Below are 19,866 nucleotides of genomic sequence, written 5' to 3' on the forward strand. Positions count from 1 at the left end.
AGTGATTTCGCACCAAAAGAAGTCGTGGGCTAGGGGGACCGCAGGCGGTCGGGAGTCAGACGAGCTAAGGAAATGTGTGGGAATAGCGCGGCTGACGCGAACAGCGGCAGTAACTGAACGCAGTTGTGCGAGTCCTGCTGAATGCGCTCAGTCCAACGGTTGGCGGTGAACTGCACTCGGAAGCTCAAGCGAGGGGTACGGGAGGCGCACTTTCTCGCCGGGGCTGCCCGCTGTGTTGGGCCGAAAGAGGGAAAATGATTTGATTCCGGTTTCTAGAAACCTTTATAAAGGGCTGATCAGCGACTCGTAACGTCGCACCTTCGCAAAGAATGGCCTTGAGGCTAGCTGCAACTGGCATTCGTTCCCCCCACCGTGGATGCTGGTTGCATCTAGAGCATCGATGCTTCGTTTGCAATTGTAAAGTTTTCGGTGAGGGCAGGTGACTGGCGGCATTCGTTCGATTGCGAAGCATGAACTCGAGCGCGGTAAGTAAAGCTGGCCTTTTCAGTTTGAATGGAGAGCACGCCAGCGTTATGGAAAAGGACATAGCATGAGAGAGGAAGAGACTAAAAGCAGCGGCAGAGGAATGTGCCTCAAAAGAAATGGTGCTTCGATTAGTAGCAAAAGCGGATAATTAATGATGATCACAAGAAGTGAACACCCCACATGAGATATACCTGCTCTAAACCAATCCAACGAACAACAGTGCGTAAAAAGGCTGCAACGGTACTGGCAAAAGTGAGCTTTGTACTCAATAGATAAAACACACGGTCAACGTTCCACAACTGTTTAAATATGATAGTTCCAGCTGAGTGAACAGCGGCGATGTTCCACCCAGTGGAATTTCGGGGCTGAAGAAAGCGCGCAGCCCTTCTCCAACCCCCTCGGTAGGGTGCCTCGAAAGGCCAGCGCAGCGGAGGCCGGGCACCGAGGCACCCTACCCCTCGGCTGCCACCTGGCGGGGGGTTAGCGGGGAGCACCGAAATGCGGCCGCTGCGAGCGAGAGAAGAGGCGCGCTGAGGAGCAGCACTACGCTGGCTTCAAGGCGAGCGACGCCGCGCTGCCAGCAGCGACACCTGTCAGGTCGGGTGGCGCCTTATCGGCCGGCGCATCGCGTCCTTCGCCGGGCGAGCGCTTCCTCGGCGGCCGGCCCTCGGGGTAGCGATAACCCCGGATTAGTCGCAGCGGCTAATCCGGAAGCGCTTTCTCGGCCAGCGCCAGCGGATCGAGGCCGGCGCAAAGCGCGCGCGCTTCTCGGAGGAGCCGCGGAAGAGCGACACCGCCCCCGCGGTGCTGCCCCATTAACGAGGCGTGACGGCGTCCTTACGGCAGGGTTCCATTAGCGCGACGCCTCCAGCGAGCGACCCCCATCTGCGGAGGGGTCACGCCGCGGCCATTGTGCGCGGGCATGCGGGAGTCGAACCTACGAACCACCGAGCGCCCGCGATGGCTAATGACGGTCGCTGCCCCAGCAAGAATGCCGCCTTCCCTCGGCGGTGCGTCCTTCGCCGTGTTCATTAGGCGGCCACGAGGTGACGCCTCTGTGTCCAGATCGGCTGCGGCCGACTGTCTCGCAGCCGCACTCGTTCCGCGAGCAGCCGTCTCCGGCGAATGCAATCCCGGGCACTACACTATCGCTGCCCCGCCCCTTGCGGAGACGACGGCCATGGCGGAAACACGTCGAGAAAGTGGGCAGACCGGCCCGGAGCAGGCTCGGCGCGCACGGAAGCGGCGGCGGGATGCGCGCGGGCACGCCAGGGTCAGGCGGCCGCTCGCCTTGGACGCTGGCCCGATAAGCGGCCGGCAGATTTATGGCGCTCGCCGCGGTGGCCCCCTTTTATTGGCCCATAGCGCCCCGGCGTCCTTGCGCTTCCGCCTGGTCATTAATTGCGCTCCAAATCCGCGCATCCCCACCGGGGGTCACCAAACGGCCACCCCCCGCCGGTAGCGTCCTTATCGGCCGCGCATCGACACACATGCGCACGCCGTGTCAAGCAGCGGCGCGGTCATCGGTCGAAGGACGTCCGCGCGCTGCTCCCAGGCGTCGTCCGCAGGCTCTTCTTCCCTAGGCGCACCCGTGTCAGCGCACGCCATCCTCGCACTCTCCGGCCGGGCACTTGCACGCCAGTCGATCCCTTTCCATCCTCGCACCAGCGGCCGCCTGGAGCCAAACAAGCTTACGCAACATGGTCGCTGCGGAACAACGCGTACGCCCTTCTTAACGAAGGAGAACGGGCTGGCCGAGAGAGAGCGCTCATTTTGCCCGTAGCATGCAGCGATGCGACCTGCGCACTCCACCTACAGGACGATAAGAAATTCAACTTTTTGGTGGCGGATGCCCCAGTCCTGCTGAACCCGGATGCTGCGTTGTTATCACTTGCCTCTCTGCGCCCACGATGCTGCAGAGTCGACCAATGGCCGAAAGAACAAAACTTACTCGCGATGAAGAGATGTCGTAGCAGCGACGTACGGAGCTGCATGCAGTCGGATGCGCAGGAGGAGACGACGATGTTTCGTGCGCATCAGGCACGGCTACCCTGCCAGGCTCCCGGATAGTGCGCGGACTCCGCAACGCCATGCTCAGCTCTACCACCGGGTCCGCTGGACATTGCTCCAGGACTATAGACAGATGCAAGTCCAGGAAAAAGCGGCTTTTCCCCATCAAAGGGACCCCTTCCAGCCAATGGCGTCGGCCGGTTCTCAGGAACCTGCAGGTTGTGACCATGCCGGGAGTGACAGACGAAAGGGGATAATCCCCTCCCTGTCCTGTCACGCCACTCCTTGCATGGTCGCGCTCAGGTTCAGGAGGATCGGCCGACGCTATTGGCTGGAAGGGGGTTCCTTTGATGGGGAAAAGCCGCTTTTTCCTGGAGTTGCATCCGACTACATACCGTCGCGTTCTTGAAGTTCTAAAAACTAATATGGCTGCTACTAACCGCCAGCCAGAAATCTCTAATTAAAGCTAGATGCCTCACTGCGTTCTGGTAGCTTGTCCATAAAAATTTATTTGACCAGCTTACTAGTTTACACGGCTCACCTGTTTTCTGGTGCCCACCTCCAGTGGCATTACTTTGTTGCAAAGCCAGCTTTAAGTTTTTAAAAAAATCTAAATTCTAGGTATTAGTGGCAAGCTATTGTGAAAGAAGCTTGAAACTGTGCTCTTCAAAAGAGGAAAACTCGCGCTCGGTCACTGCCTTTACATCTGCTCCAGCTCCGTGTAAGTGCTGCGACGGCGGAGAAACGCCTGCGTCCGGAAAATGGAATCGCAACTCGGGCTGTATACAAGGTTGTCCGCTGATATTCTGCGTAACTGTGGAAAATTTAATTACGTTAGTATTGCAGAGTCAGCTATAAAGAAAACAGAGTGAACGACTTTTATTCACAATACACTTCATGAACTCTCTTCAGAAAAAAGATGTTTTTTTTCGTGGTTTCCACATAAAACTCTCGTCGAGAAGGTAGAGGCGACCTGCTTCCCTCAGATCAGTTTTTACATTGCGTACACTCAAAGCGACTACATATATATATTTGAACATCCAACGAAATTATGAAACAAAACTAGGGCCTTAATAATAAATTTAGCATTATAAAATTTTTGTTAATAAGCTCTATTCATACGGCCCCGCTAACAACCTCACACCTCACATAAACTAGCAGAGACACTGAATTTTGAAGGCATTGCCGAAGGGTTTGCGCACGGGCTTGCCTCGAAGGCAGGGAAATTCAGGAAACTTCTGATATTTTACACTAACTTTACAGTACCTTCGATCAACCTTGAGTGATTTATAGGACATATCTTAAGCGGCATCAGTGTGATGATATAAAACAGATTTCGGGCACACGCGGGAAAGGCGGCAATGACGCGATTTCCCACTCGTGATGTGTAAACGAGATACCGACCGGAAGAAATCGACACTGACAGCGCTGCGCAGTAGTTTAATTTATCCACCAAGCATTGGGAAATACATCGCGCTGCATGGTTCTGACACCGCGCGCAGTGTTAGTACCGAAAATAAAAAATTGGCAGTGGTTTAGCTCTAGTTAAACCTGGCGGATTGCGAAAGCAGAGAGGAAAGGAAGAGAGGCTATGGAGAGCGCGCGGCAGCGGCCCCGGTAGCCCCGGCACGCTAGCTATGCGCCGCTACTGCGCATGCGCAACTGGCGAGCGTGGCGGCGGCACCTCTGACCCGCGCAGCGACGGCGGCGGCGTGCCGTGTGACGTCACTGCTCCTCGCGCATGCGCAGTATGGCCTTTCCTCAGCTCGGCAAAATGGCTCGGCGACTAGCGTAGTGTTGCTTTCGCAAGAAAATTCGGCCAATAAGGAGCATACGGTGCCGGTGGCTAGTTTCGCCCTCCCGCCGAGGAGCCGACGGAGTCGCGAGGGTTGTGAACAATGCCGGCGCGCCGCGCGCTTCGGAAGCTGTCCAAGACGTTGGGGCGAAATGGGGAGTGATTCCTTGAACGTCACGGTCGCAAAGGGCCGAAGAACTTTTGACGTTGATAACGGATGAGCGTTTAAGTGGGGTCGTCATTAAAGTCGGAGGCGTTTTAAACGACCCGGCTGTCCAATTAAATGATGGTTTTTTTTACCATCAGCGGACACAGTAAAGCCTAGGCGGGGGCGCTTCGATGGGTTGTACACTTAGCGAAACCATGCGCCCTGCACGTTCCCGGAGGTACGGGGTACAACACTGATTCTGGCTCTAGCGAGCCCTGAGCCCCGCCCACTCGCATGTATCTTGCTATTGCACTGCTATTGGTTGAACTTGGACGAAAGCAGAGATAGTAAAGTTCCGTCCAAATACCGAAGGTTTTAAAGTGGGTTGTAAACAAAGAATTCCCCACACAAGGGAATGGAAAGAGGTGCTCACTATGGCATACATGACGGAAGTCAACAGCCACCAGTTTAACGAGGGTCTCGAATCTCACAGTCTTGATGCCAAAGTTAGCATAAGAGGATTAGCGCACAGATTCCGCCCTCACCGTTCGACCACGTTCCTACGTGGTACTTGCGATGATACAGGACGTACTACGTCTGCCGTTTTGGACGGGGGTGGCGCTGGTGAACACTCTCAAGGTTGGGTTACACTACGCATAAATACTTCCGAAAGCAGAAGACTGGACCGCCGTCGCCGTAGCTCCGTTGGTAAAGCATCGGACGCGAAATTCGGAGGTCATGGCTTCGGATCCCACCGGTGGCATGTGGCTGTTATTTCTTCTGCTTTTATTAATCTCCCATTGATTAAAAACTACAAATTATAAAACAAAATCAGGGGGGCGCTTTGTTGACCTAAAGTGCGGTGAGGCGAAAGCGTTTAGCGCGGTGTTGCTGCTTGCGTCATTGATTTGTGGTTAAGATGTTAATTAAGTGCACAACTGTTTGTGAATCTTAAATGCTGGAGACACTGGAGGGCGTTCGGGAGGCATCCGTCTGATTCGACGCTTTTCTGCAAACACTCTCCACCGTCCTAGACAAGGAGAACCACATATGCGTTGGCAGGAAGTAGCTTAGCCATTAGCACGCGTGGCTGCGGAACGAAAGGACGGTGGTTCCAATCCCATCGTGCACAAAGATATTTTTTTTCTGGTCGACTAGAAAAGCGTCACACCTCTGCTGACAACCTTCTGTCGACAACGATGAGGCATTAAAGGCTGCAGCCTTAATATATATGCCCCTATGCAAACCTATGCTCCTTGGTTTCGGTGAGAGTTGGCTTCCGTCATGTCAGTAAACAAAATAAAAATAAAGCGCAGAGTCTCGGTCTCAGCTGCTTTTAAACCGCTTTTTCTTAAGCTGCCTTGTAGTTTGTCCCGTCCTTTATAAACCAGTTTTGTTCGTTAAGAAGTTGGAGTGACTGCCCCAACCGGCAACGTGTCGCCGGATAAGATACGAAGTGATCTAGGTCCCGCTAACCACCGTCCACGATCATCGGCCAACGCGTCATTGTCGCGACGAGCATCCGACCGGCACGAACCAGCCACCCTTCAAAAGTTAACTCCTACTTTCCTGCTGAACATCTGTTTCCTGCTTCACATCCTCCTTGCACATCGAAAGTCTGACCACTGCCTCGTTTTTTCCGTTCGTTGTGAAAGATTTTCGTTTGTATTTGTGTAGAAAGCACGCTTGGCATTTGTTGACGCGTATGCTTAGTGAAAGAAGTCAGCCTATATTGCCGGCAATGATGCAATTACCTTCATGTTTACACAATCCTTAAACGATCGTTTCTATTTTCCTTATTAAGCCGCATAAAATTAAACATCTAAAAAGCAAATGTTACCGTATTCCCAGTCAGAAGAGAGGTACACCCGAAAAAATCTAACTGGCTCAGGTGTTGCATCGCTAACTGCACCTCGTGAAAGGTTCTTTTCGGCTACACTGCTGGCATATTCATGCTGTAATTTGACGCGTGAGGTGGCATTTCGTGGTTCTTTTTTGTTCATATAATGTTTGATTGGAGTACTTCCGTGTTTAGATCAAAGTTATCAGAAATATTCATCGTCTGCCACTACGAAGAGCCGAAACAAGCGGAATACGCAGCAATGGTTCTGGCGGCAGTTTGCGCTTACTCTGGGTAAACGACTTGTCCGCCATGAAAGGAGTGGTAGTTTACCCAGAGGAGGAGACCATATGGACGAGAACCATTGCTGCCTATGCCGCTTGTTTTGGCTCTTCGTAGATGCGCACGATTAGGATTTCTAATAATTTTATCCAAGCAGGCAAGTATAATCCAGTCGAATATCACGTGAAAAAAAAAAGAGACCTCCAAGTGCCACCTCACGCGTCAAATTACAGCATGAATATGCTAGCGGTTTAGCCAAAAGAAACCTTTTACAAGGTGCATTTATCAATGCAAAACCCGAGCCAGTCAAAGATTTGGCTGGGTGTAATTTGTAGTCTAAAAGACAACTTTGTTCTTTTCTTGAAAGGGATCGATCTTGTATAGCCTCGTAGAAATATCGGCACATATTTTTTTCTAGAGTCCACATTTCTATGTCCGTTAGCTATGACGCAAAAACAAATGAAAAAAAAAACTGCCTTGTGGAATTGGAGCATTATCTGGATGTCCAACACTCGTGACGCTAAGGTTCGGCTCCCGTCCCGCATTATTCGCCTCTAAACAAGATTTTTGCATCTTAGGAACAACTAAGAAAACAGTTGAAGTTCTTCGTGGTGATATCTGCGCAACATAGCAAACGCTTGTCGCCAGTTAAAATTCTTTAATGTTATATTTGTTTGGGCACTAGTATGAATGCTTACGCTTCTTGAAACCTCCTAATTGTTCTCTAAATAGCCATGAAACTTTCTTGTTCACTGTCACCGTTGCAGCTGAACAGAGCTCCGACTCTGAGTCAAAGTTCGAAACCCTTGCTTGTTTCTAACCTTGGCACTAGACAGACACCGCAGTCATTAAAACGGAATTCACGGGTTTTACACGCTCGCCAGCCTTGCGCTCAGTACCCATTTCATGGCCGCATTTTATCTTCGTGTTTTTTACCTCTTCCACACTGCTCTCCTTCAGTCTTTATCTACCAAATTCCCCTCCCTACGCATGCCAGCGATTTTTAAACGCCGGCTAAATTCTCTGTATTTCATTAAAGAGTTTCTCTCTCTCTCTCGCTCAGGCACACCTTCTACCTTACCAAGTACTCAGTGTGACGCCCATCCTGCGGAGGACGACCAACCCTTTATCACTCTAGATGGGAATGCTCCAAACCCCCACCCAACAGCTACCCTCCTTCCCTTCCCCCAGCAGCTACATCCCACCCCGTTCTGCCAATGGGAAATCGCTATTTCCAGCACTGACCTGGACGACCAGCGAAATCTGGTCGACCGGGTAAGCCGGACTGCAGTAGTTAATGGGGCCCTCGACCAAGGGCTCCACCTTATGGGGCTAATCAACTAAGAAGAAATAGTCTCTCAATCAAATTTCTTACTAACTTTCACCCTGCGTTCACTGTTCATATGAAAGAAACTAGGAAATCACTTTTCAGCATCGAGTGCATTTAGCTATCATCCTCGGCATATTCAGGCGAACCTCATCCGAACCTGAGGCCAAACATGCTGGCGAACTTACCCCATATGGATATTTCGAAACTTCCGTCCGAATGATATCCATCATAAAAAAAAAAAAAAATAGCGACAGCCCTGAACAGGATTTGAAACGGCGGCGGCGCCCACAGATAAGCTTCGCTTCCCGCTGGCTTGCAGTAATAGCCTCTCGCGGCTAATGTTGTTGCATTACTGACATAGTGACATGGCACCCACGACGGGGGATAGGTCAGGGTGCAGTGAGGAAGTTGGTTTGGTTTGGTTTATGCGGTTTAACGTCCCAAAGCGACTCAGGTTATGAGGGACGCCGTAGTGAAGGGCCCCGGAAGTTTCGACCACCTGGGGTTCTTTCGTGCACTGACATCGCACAGCACACGGGCCTATAGAATTTCTCCTCCATCGAAATTCGACCGCCGCGGCCGGGATCGAACCCGCGTCTTTCGGGTCAGCAGCCGAGCACCATAACCACTGAGCCACCGCGGCGGCTGGTTGAGTGAAGAGGGCCAAGAGAAGAGGGTAAACTGGTGTCAAGCTAATGGTTGTGCTTTAGGTCGAATATTAATTAAGGAGGAAAAAAACGGGGCTCAAGATCAGAGAATTGACTACATGAAAGTTACTGGAAACTAGACTGGAATGACGGCAGAAAAGCTTGCAATTGCATTGCGGTACAAGCGCATGGTCATCATAAAAGTTTGGCGAGATGTGTGAGCAAACTAGACATGTGGCATGCGTATTACCCTCATGACAGCTGATTTTGCGCTGGTAAGTAAACCACCTTTCTCACGTGACAACTCCGCTCATGCGCACCGCCTCTCCTCCAGTTACCCCTCTCCCGTGCTTCTCTGGTTAGAAAACCAGCCGCCAGTTGGTACCCCGCAAGCGCTGTTCCTGTTGGCAACAAGTGAAAGCGTACGTCTGCCATTTCGAAATGCGCAGTTGGCGCCTCGCTAAAGCGAATCGCGCTGCCACTTTAACGTAAATGTGTTTTCAACCAGCCTTTCTTGAAACAGACCAAATTTCCGCTCGCTCCCCCAGAGGGCGCCAGAACTCAGGTGATTGACGGTAAGAGCTCAGGGTTACTGGCTATAGTATTACGTCCAGAATGTTTGACGATTCGTAAGAAACACGAGCATGCTCGAGAGTACTTGCCTCAAGGTGAAACAGGCATCTAAAACTCTCTCGGTTCTGACTACCTGGCAGTTGGTGGCTGTACGTTGAGTCAGTCGATACCCACAAAAAAAAAAAAAATCGTGAAAGAGAAGAACATGCGCCATGGGATGTTTTCTACAAATTTGGACTGATGTCATCCCTGCCTTTCCCCCTCTCTGTATCTCTCTCTGGACTGATGTCTCACTGAGTCTATGGGTGAATCCAGGGTAACTGTTGCGACCTTGTAGCAACCGTCAAGTAGGACTGTTTCAGGTGCACTGCTGCATTTCAACCACATTACTCCAAGATCACAAGTAATAGTGTGAGAGGCGAGGTTGGTGACAGCAGCGGAGATTCAATCTGCTGCAGTGCGTAATCGAGGTAGCTCAAGCACCGCTTCGACAGGCGTGTCTCGCGAACAGAGAGCGATAGTCTTTCTCGCCTCCTGCGGAGCACTATAGCTGGACCGCGCCCGTCTGCTGCATTACAATAAACAATGGGCCACGATATGTGTTTGTTAACGGCGATAAGAACACTGCGCGCTTTTGCGATCGCATCGATAAAGGGTTTCAGTCACGCATTACACGTTTCAGTCAGGATTGCTGCCGGAAAACTAGAGATTAGACAAGGCTCAGGAAGAAATATGCTTACGATAGCATAGGTTATCGAAAAGGAAATATCTACTCGAGGGTTATCCCGCTGCCGCTTGCGCACTTGCAGGAGATGAAATTGTTCTTGCGAGCTTTTTTCTTTGCACGGTAAAAAAAAAAAAAAAAATGCTAGTCTCTTTTCACCGATAGCATGCAATCATGAGATGTATCGCAGGAAAGGGGGCAACGCGTTTTAGAACGGTTCATTGAAGATGATAGCCGCATTCGGGTATTACGCGGGTCCTCTGGCTATTGAATGAGCTGGATGCCAGCACTACTATCAATTTTAAGAACTTATTAAGTTCAAGTATACATTGCAGCGACCTTCTCGCTTGAGCTCTAGAATTCGACAGCATTGCTAGGTATGCCCTTACTGATCAAGAATTCTGCACGAGGTTCTGCCCTGACTAGCAAGTCTTGTCTGCCCTTCAACACTGTATAAGCTTCAGCCGTTCTAACCGCGCTATATGAGGGCCATGGCACTCAATCATTCCTTGACAGTTCCTAAAACATTCGCATCGCTTGTAAACCTTATCGCGTTAATAGGAGAAGGGTCACCAAATTTTGGCGCTATGCGAAGCCTGTCCAACTATTCCTGGTAATACAAGCACTGCTTCCACTGTGTTTCAGTTGAAGCTGACGCGTTAAAGGCGTTTTAAATTATTAATAAATTTAGCCCGCCAATCAGCCACCGATGTTGACTGCAGCCTGACGCAGACTACACAAGGCTGCAGTCAAAGTGTTATTTCGTATTAGGCCCGGAAAGCTAAGGACAGTGATGTCATCAATCAAGCCGTGTTACAGTTTTACAAGACTTTCAGTTAGGAAACACTAAATCAAAATACGGACAAAACCAGCCGCCAGTATTAGCACAAAGGGGCGCCTCTTATGAGCACGGTAACAAGTTTCTGCCGCATATCAGCAACTTTTTTTTTTTTTTTCAAGAGTAACGGTTCATCTGAATGCCTCAAGTAGCGTTGAAACCCACTAGCCTTCAAATTATGCGGGCCCTATACGGTGCCTTTCGCAGTTTGTACGATCAAAAAGCTCTGAATCCCAGCGAGATGTTTCTCTGGTCATTCTGAGCGCCCCATTGAGCCTCTGGGCGCGCCTCTAAGAGTTTGCCAGCCCTCCGAGATTCGAGCACGTCTGTACGTTTCACTGCGAGTGTACGCGCACGTTCTCGCTTCCCCATTGAACAGGTGCGTGCGCGGAGATCGCGATACTCGACAAGGCGGCTCTTGCGGTTGTATGGTAATGAGCGGCGTCGCCAAAAGAGAACCCGTGCTGCCCAGGCGGAGCCGTGTAGGGTGCCTCGATGCAGTAACGCCGTGACTGCGCCATTGCGCAACCAAAAATACCGCTGACGGCCACTTGAGTCCCGAAAAAAAAGAAAAAAAAATGAAATTCGTCTTCAGGATAGGAAATGGCGCATTAACTGTTTCACTTCTCCGTGGACACCTCAACCGCACCGGGAGGAAAGGGAAGAAGGTGGGGGTGAAAGAGAGAAAGACGTGCCGTAGTGAAGGGCTCCGGAGTAATTTCGAGCAGGTGGGGATCTTGACGCGCACTGATATAGCGCACGGTCGCCTTTTGCGTTTATCCTGCATCGAATTGCGGCCGCCGTGTTCGGGTTCGAACCCGGGAAGCGCTAACCACTGAGCCACCGCGGTGGTACATTTCTAAATTTAAGAGAGAGAGGAAAACTTCTTTAGAGCGTTAGTGGAGTGGCTTGCTCGGGTGGAGCCCTCAGTCCAAGGCGCCATTGGCACTGGCACCGAATCAGCTACTGCTGCTTCTGCATGTCAGAATCGGACTGTGCAAACTCCCAAGAGAAGATTGAGGGATCGGGGATGCGTGCGTGTCCTAGTGGATGGAGGCATTCCTAGGTGGAGCGGTCAGTCATGGGTTTGAAGGGATTCGCGCCCGACTGATAGATTTCCGCGTTTTGATACTCCCTGCAGGTCCTCATAACGCACAGTGTAAGCGACTGTACGAAGAGAGGAAGGGGAAATGCACGGACCTGTGGACTGGCTCCAACCAGGCCGTTACCACGGCATCGTGCGCGCATAATTAGATGGAATATAGGAGCGCGTCGCAGCCACCTGAGCCAAAGCGATCACGACGGCTGCGGAAAAAGCCGGATATTCCTCTGTCCTCTGCCTATAAAGTAATTATAGTGACCCCCCCCCCCCCCCCCCCCCCCCCCCCCCACACACACACACACCCCTGCGCCCAATACACCGGGGCGCATATTTCTGTCATTCCTAGAACTTTCGCACCGTTATCGACAACCACAACAAAACAGAACCTGGTGAAATCTGGGTGCCTGTACCCCTTTAAAAAGTTGTCACGTTGTTTCCAGTGGCGATTTGAGAAGATGCATTGCAACTCTTAGTCGCAAAGCCTGATTATTCATTTCAACATCATTACCTTACCTTAAAGGCCCAAAAGGGGTTGTTACATAAGGCGCTGGACGAACAAAAAGTTAACGGTCGATTCGCGTAGTTAGGTCAAATGCGAATTAGGTGCGCTAGCACTCTGTGAACATTGTTTTGCATTGTTTACGTTGGTTATGCTTTATTATTCACGATATTGCTATGCGATTAAAGTGGAATATCTGTGTATCTGCATGGCATGGGTGACGCACTGTAAATACATGACACAATGTTTATGACAGTCGTTCTATGCATGCATGTCAGTCACGGCTCCCGTTCTGCAAAAAATCCCGCGTCGTCGCCGTTGTGGTCGGTGGCGGCGGCGACGTTGTTAGAGGAAAAGCAGGTGTCGCACCTGCCACCTAGGTCACGTGACCTTGTGACGTCATCACAACCTGTCCACCGTGGCAAGTGGCAAAACCTGAGGACCAGACCGACAAAACGCTCGGTCTGTAAATAATGGTCGAATAAAGGTCTTCTACAACTACTACTACTACTACTACTACTACTATATAACTTTGGAAATCTTCACTGCCTGCAATCAGTTTGTGTGGAGATTGAAAAGGAAAGCGACATCACCCGTGTCACTGTCGCTGTCACTCTCGTCATCGTTATCGTTTTTTTTTGTTTTTTTTTGCGGCCGCTGAACCATGGCGGAAACAGTGACCGCTATATCGTGGCATCAGCGAGGCCCCCGTCAGTTTATCCGAACTACGAGAATTTTACGTACTCCACAACCGGAGGCAGCATTTCCAACCGAGTGTACGCGTCAGATTTGGTAATGCCTTCTTGTCGTCTTCCGAGCCGGACTAAGCAGGTGAAGAGCGGGAAGTGTCGACCGTTCGCATTTCGCTGCTTTAGGTTAATACTCGGCTCGGCAGCTTCACACAGTGCAGTCCGGAGCAGCAGTTCGCACTTCGGCATTTCCCATACCCTCGAACATTTCTCGGAGCGCAGTGCTCCCTACAACGCAAGAAGTTGAGTCAGCTAGTGTTTCATGACTCCAAAACTGCCGAAAAAGAAAAAAAAACAGCACGTACCGAAGGGTACGCCCCGTTTTTTGCCTACAGCCAGTGCTGGGATTGTAATTTAAACTCACAGAGGGCGGAACGTGAATTCCCACAGACGTTTTGGTCGGCAAATACTGGAATTCACACACTTTGGACACCACGATACCAATAGGAAAAAAAGAAGAAAACTGTTTTGACAGTATAGACGTTTTGAAAGGCCTCATGTCCAGGGTACCCACTTCTTAGTTTCAGTGCGGTCGCAAAGCACATTTTAATGCGAGAGCATGACTCGGCTCATTGTGCGAAAATCCTGCAGTGATCACAAAACCATGGCCAAAATGCGGCACGCAGATGACGTCGTCAACCCTCCTAGAGCAATAGGCCGCCAGCGTCCCCACCGCCAAGTGCCTCACAGCACGGTTGAGGCGTTCACTGACCCAGCAAGCCAGTTACACTTGCTCTCGCATTTACACAGTATAAAAATTGCTTATAATTTTTTTTATATATTCGGCTAAAAGCCAACGAAACGTGTGGCTTGAGTAAGTCACACGCTCCTGAAGGCAAGGGCACAGTTGGTTTCACTCATTCTGGCAACTAACTGATTGTGGGCAGTCGCAGAGAATGCGAGATGCTAGGTATAGTTTGCATGCTGGTTCCTCGGGTATACACCACCGCGCAGAGGGGAGATAGAGAAGGGGAGAGACGACTCACCCTTGTCCGGCGAAGGCGGCGGCGACGAGGGTGGCGAGGAGGGCGGCGTCGGCTGCTCGTCCAGCGGCAGCCGCCCGGGCTCCGACCGGCCCCGGCTGCTCACCGACAGGTCCACCGGCTCCAGCTGGATGGGGGCGCACGCCGCCTGCGCCCAGAGACGACGACGCCACACGCCTGATGCAGCTATACAGTCGCGTGTCATTTGGCGCGTTATCAGCAACAAGGGCTTGCTTCCCTTCTCTTTCTGCCATCACGCGCGCGAAGGCTTCTGAGCGCAAAGCAGTGCATGGCACAAGGTACCCGGGAACGCTGACTCGATTCACTCACTCACCGCACTGCCCTTCAGCAGCGGACTCCACACAGGGTGGGGCCTTTTAACGTGCACAGTTATCGTTTCTGCTACGAAACTCGGAATCGAAACCCGACCCCGTCCAGCGACGGATCGTGCAACTCTGGCGCTGGCAATGAGCAATGAGTTACCGGTGACGCAACATCCGGCTAACTTCCGGACCACAGATCAATTGGAGTAAAGTGCCTCCAGGCGAATCAATTCGCATTTAATGAGCAGTGAAAGGAAATGCGTAGCAGCGAGAGGTCCCCGCTCCATGGGTCCCTCTATGCAGCGGTAAGCACAAGTAGGCCGCCTAAGCACAAGTAAGCGTCAGTCCGAAAAATACTGGCCGCCTCCGTGGGATGCGCGCTGTCCACGCTCCTGCGGTCCCCATTGCAACGAACGCGCTTCTCCAGTAACGGAGAGCACACTAGTGGCGCGCGAACACTGTAGGGTCCTTTTGCCACAGTACTGTACTTAAGTCCTGAATGGGTTGAACGTACTTTTACTGAGTCGCTTTGGGACGTTAAACTCCATAAACCAAACCAAACCTACTTTTACTGCGACAGCTGTAGCAGTGTTATTCCGCCGCAAAAACCAGGTGTCGGCATGTGATAGCAAAGGAGTGAAGCCTCAAGCCTTCAGAAACGCCACCTAGCTTCCATCAGCCAGAATCTTACACGAGAGGAGCCCCCCGCCCACCTTCACACTGCACCGACCCCTATCTTCAAGTCGCCGCGGTGGCTCAGTGGTTAGGGCACTCAGGTGCTGAGCTGGAGAATACGGGTGCAACCCCGGCCGTGGCGGCCGCAGGCTCCCAAGTGCTGTACTATGTCAGTGCATGTTATAGAACTTCAGGTTCACTAGATTATTCTGCAGCCCTCCACTACGGCGTCCCTCATAGCCAATGTGTCGCTTCGGGGCGTCAAAACACACAACTGACAATTTACAATTCTTCTCTTTACCCACCTCCACCTACCACAAAGTAACGCATCAGTGAAAACTAAAAGTGACGTCGAAATCAAATTACCAGATGCATTGGGAAGACGGCCTATGCAAAGCGAAAGGCAGAAAACGTGGCTGTGGTTCAACTAAGCTCAGCCAGGATATACAGAGCGAAAGCTCTGTTAAGCATGGCTAGACACGGTTTAGCTTTGGTTCATCTTTATTTTTTCAAGACTTCAGCGAGGGCAAGTTGTTCCAGCGAGAGCAAATCACGTGATTCACCATGAGCCACAAGTGCAAGAGCGAGCATCCAGAGCGGCGGTCGGCGCAGCGGCGGACGGGACTGCCAAGCGCAAGAGCGAACCACGTGACACATCACATGCCACAACTGGCGAGGAGGAGCGGCCGAGCAGCAGCCAGCGCTGCGGCGGAACTGACTGCCAAGCGCGCAGCTATGGCGTCGATGAAAAAGAAGATCGAGGCACCTAGCTGCAACGCGCGATATTGGATATGCGGCGCGCCTCGCGTTAGAGGTCAAATCTAAGAGCCAGATGACCTTCAGGCTCAGTATGGGAGAAGTAGAGCTTTTCACTCTAAAAAAACTTGGACGACGCTTAACCTCCCCCTAATCTACGGGGAGCAGGCTGCCCACAACCCGGTGGGCAAGCTGGCATCTGCCACAGTGCACTCTAAACACGAATACGCCTACATCGTAGTAAAATAGTAGTAAGCTGTCCACTAGCGCACTTCCCTGGCGCACTCCCTTTTACAAAAACGAGTGCGCTAGGGGACAGCTTACTACCATTTTACTCCTTTCTGTTTAGTATCCCACCCCTTATGCCCCTTGAATGGTGGCCTTTAAGGAATAAAAGTGAACTGAACTGAGTGTGGGCAAGTTGTAATAACGTCACGATGTCACGTCACCTCTCTTGACCATCATTAATTTAATTTCCACCTGCCACGGTGGGCAGGTTGTTCATAATCCGATGGGAAGGTTGCCACATGCGTCGCTGGGCAGGTTATGATGACGTCACAAGGTCGCACGACCTCTCTCAACCAATCACCGAGTCCCACCGTGGCAGGTGGGCCACCTGCGTTTTCGTGACACGGACGGACGGACGGACAGACGGCGGCTATTCTCGAGAACGGGACCTCAAATGCTATCGCATTAAAAGCCCTCCCCCCCTCTGCTGCAGCAGCTTCGCCGCAACAATTCCTATGATAATCTGTCAATCTTTTTTTTTTCCGCTGGCACGCACGGGACACCGTCACAAAGCAGCCGCTAAGCAGACCGTCGGAAAGAAGCTGTCACATTTACTGTGGCGGACAGCGCACAGTAGAGGGCTCCCAATCATGATGTCAGTGCACCCTAAAGAACTCCAGGTGGTCGAAATTTCCGGAGCCCTACACTACGGCCTCCCTCACAGCCTGAGTCGCTTTGGGACGTTAAACCCCACAAACCAATTCCTTTCCAACGCCCGCCATTTCTTCATGCGCACCGACATCGTCGCAGTGACACCCGGGGTCTTAACGCTGCTCCATTTCCACGGCGGCCACACCGATATCCTTTCGGGGCCAGACTTTACCCCCTCTGCCTTGGCCGCGGTGTTGGGCAGCAGAACTTGTTAAGCCCGAGGAGTGTCACCCGGCCCCCCTGGCAGAGGCGGTGTGCCGCCAAAGGTCGCGCGGCCCAAGACGTGCTCGGAATGGCTGCGCCGAAGGACGCGCATCGATTCTGCCGGGGACCGCGCCTCTCGACGCTGCGCCTTTCCAGGGGGCCGCCAACTTCCTCGTGGCGACGCAGGAAAATCCGCTCGCGGCCTCCCGACAGAGCCCCCCTCTGACCTCAGGGCGCATGCGCGGAAATTCCTGATACCGAGCCACGAAGACGACACTCTTTTAACTGCGACAGTGCGCGTTCCGCAGCGACCACAGCACGCGACGGTCTGACTACGAGTATGTATATGCTTCGTTTCAATAGCATCCAAAAGCATAGTATCGCTTGTAGACCTCATCACGCGTTCCCTGAGAAGCTGCAGCGGGCGACACTACCTGCGCGCATGTGGGGCCATGCTTATACAAACTGCGTGTAGGTGTGAGAGAGTAGCGGCACAAATCCCGAATATGCACGTTAGCTGCAGAGCAAGTTGGCGAGGACTTGCACTAGAACTTCTCCCCTTCATTTCCGGGTGCATGCTTTTTTTTTTCGCGCTCGTTCATCTCTACAAGAGAAATATATCTGAACTCCAATATTCGACATACCTTTACTCGACCGCAAACATACCCATCATTAAATCTGCGCACGCATCCTGCAGTTGGAGTTTGCGATTACCAAACAAAACGGATGCAAGTTTGCACGTCTACGAGCATGTCGAAGATATCTGCCCTCAATAACCCTGTATTTGTACAAAAAACTTGAGAAGAGACGTCGAAACCGGAAGACATTCGATTAAGGGTTAGCAAACTGTGCAAGCAGCAACTATCCCACATCATTCGTCTCAGCAGGACTTGCAATCTTCGCAACGGCCACTGTGATGCTCGGAACACTGGCCAACGTTGGCGAGAAATACCCGAAGGCTCACGGTAATGCCCGCAGACCGACGCCCTAAGCGGTTTCTTGGAGAAGCGAGGTGCAGTGGATCCCGCGGCCACGTCTGGAGGAACCACTTCGCGGCCAAGTGAGGATTGCACCTCAGCTACCGGTGCAAGAGGCAAAAAGGATGCATTCCTTATCTCCCGAGAACAGCCGCGAGTGAACTTTTCAGCGCTTCCTTCTATACACAACCGCAGTGCAACCCCGAACGTGCGAAGAGAGTCGCCCCGCAATAAACACGGCAAGCCTGCACTCATCTGCTTGCTACGCGGAGCCACGATGCAGACAGTACGCAAACATCATCATCAGCCTAATTAAGTCCAATGCAGGACGAACTCTACTGAAAAAAACCTTTATGTCATCAAACAGGACTTTACAGGAGGAGGCGGGAACCATACGGCTCCGATTTGCGGCAGACTGGCCTATACCTGACCTGTCTGCCGCCTAGACGGGTTTTAAGGGTCCAGTTTAGGGCTGATATTGGTGAGACATGGGAGAGGCTTTTGCCCTGCAGTGGGCGTAGTCAGGCTGATGGCAATGATTATTGGGAATTCCCCTTTGGAGCCTATATAGGTTTTACGCATCAGGTTTAGCCCTCATACGGGGGACACTGGAGCTGTTAGGCGCCTAAATAGGTTTATGTGGGTGCGGTTTAGCGCTCAAATCGGACAGACCAGACAGGTTTAGAGATATAAGAGATTGAAATCGCTCTGCTTTTCACATGCGTATACAGCTGGCTGTGTATTAAAGGGCTATTCAAAGGATCGAACCTATGAACGCAGCAAAGTAACTCCAGGGCGTTTATGTGTACCTTCCCATCAATTAATCAACAACTTGAAATGCAGAAATGAAAACAAGAACGTAGTTCCTGAGGCACAGCATCTGGCCACCGAAATATGCACGGGCATACCCAACAATTCTGGTCAAAGGCATTTTTCAACGGGAAAGAGTTTAGAACGCAATATTTTCGCATATTGTAAGCATTTACAATAACAGTCAACGTATCGGCAGACCTCCCGTGGAAAGGCTTGCATTTTTTTTGCAATTAACGTTTCTGCTAGCGTTAACTACTCGTTGCGAGCGATGGAAAAATTTTAAAAGAAAGATTTTGCCACACATCAGAAGAATGGACCATTACCGCGTCGGCCAAGTGGAAACAACTGTGCAGAGATAATGCAACACGGGAAAAAAAAAAAAAAACGCCTAGAAAGGACTGAACCAGTGTGTAAAAAAAAAAAAAGAAAGGAGAGAGAACACAGGTCCCGTTTTCCACGATATCCTTCGCTTTTGATATGAACTATCTGAGCTGTTAATAGTTTGGTTTGGTTTGGTTTATGGGGTTTAACGTCCCAAAGCGACTAAGGCTATGAGAGACGCCGTAGTGAAGGGCTCCGGAAATTTCGACCACCTGTGGTTCTTTAACGTGCACTGACATCGCACAGCACACGGGACTGTAGAATTTCGCCTCCATCGAAATTCGACCGCCGCGGCCGGGATCGAACCCGCGTCTTTGGGGTCAGCAGCCGAGCACCATAACCACTGAGCCACCGCGGCGGCTGCATATATAAAATGCTTAGTCGGAAGTTAACTATGGGCAGCGCTACTTCGTTGGCGGGGTTTGAAGCTAAGTGACGCATATTGCCTATACAAATCCTGCGCCAGAGCACCGTATGCAGCAAGAATTACATGCCCTAAGAGAGCACGACCAACCAGTCAGAGCTGAGGAAACTACGATGTTCCAAGGTTTTTCGATGATTATCACTGTGGGCATAATATTCGGGACATCAATGACACCTCTCGAGAGCCTTCAAGAAGCTTCAGCACGCGTTTAGGACAATTGTATAGCTGCGGCCGAGATTTCTATACAGTTCAGGAAAAGAACCCAACGGCAAAAAAGTGCAGCAAGGACAGGCATGTGAAATGAACAGATCGGTTTCCCGTTTTCACTTGCGTCCCGTTTCAAATTGTGCAGGGACGAGCACCTCGCC

At 51.4% G+C, this 19,866-nt stretch overlaps 2 protein-coding genes across 6 annotated transcripts in view; one reads left to right on the plus strand and one right to left on the minus strand.

Annotated features, from left to right (window-relative positions):
- LOC149371549 (uncharacterized) overlaps positions 1-19,866 on the minus strand; it is a 147,181-nt gene that overhangs the window by 62,867 nt on the left and 64,448 nt on the right. For 4 of the 5 annotated variants that reach the window (XM_089565835.1, XM_089565836.1, XM_089565833.1 and 1 more), the window contains one exon: positions 14,010-14,154. The exons of the other annotated variant lie outside the window; for it this stretch is intronic. In XM_089565835.1, the coding sequence (XP_089421961.1) occupies positions 14,010-14,154 (145 nt within the window). The remainder of the gene's footprint in view (positions 1-14,009; positions 14,155-19,866) is intronic. 5 annotated transcript variants of the gene reach the window in all.
- Positions 1-19,866, plus strand: part of LOC149371550 (short-chain dehydrogenase/reductase family 9C member 7-like) — a 393,612-nt gene that overhangs the window by 33,383 nt on the left and 340,363 nt on the right. The window lies entirely within an intron of this gene.

This window comes from Amblyomma mixtum, chromosome 1 (genome assembly GCF_055824585.1).
Source record: "Amblyomma mixtum isolate Tamu chromosome 1, ASM5582458v1, whole genome shotgun sequence".
Lineage (NCBI taxonomy): Eukaryota > Metazoa > Arthropoda > Arachnida > Ixodida > Ixodidae > Amblyomma > Amblyomma mixtum.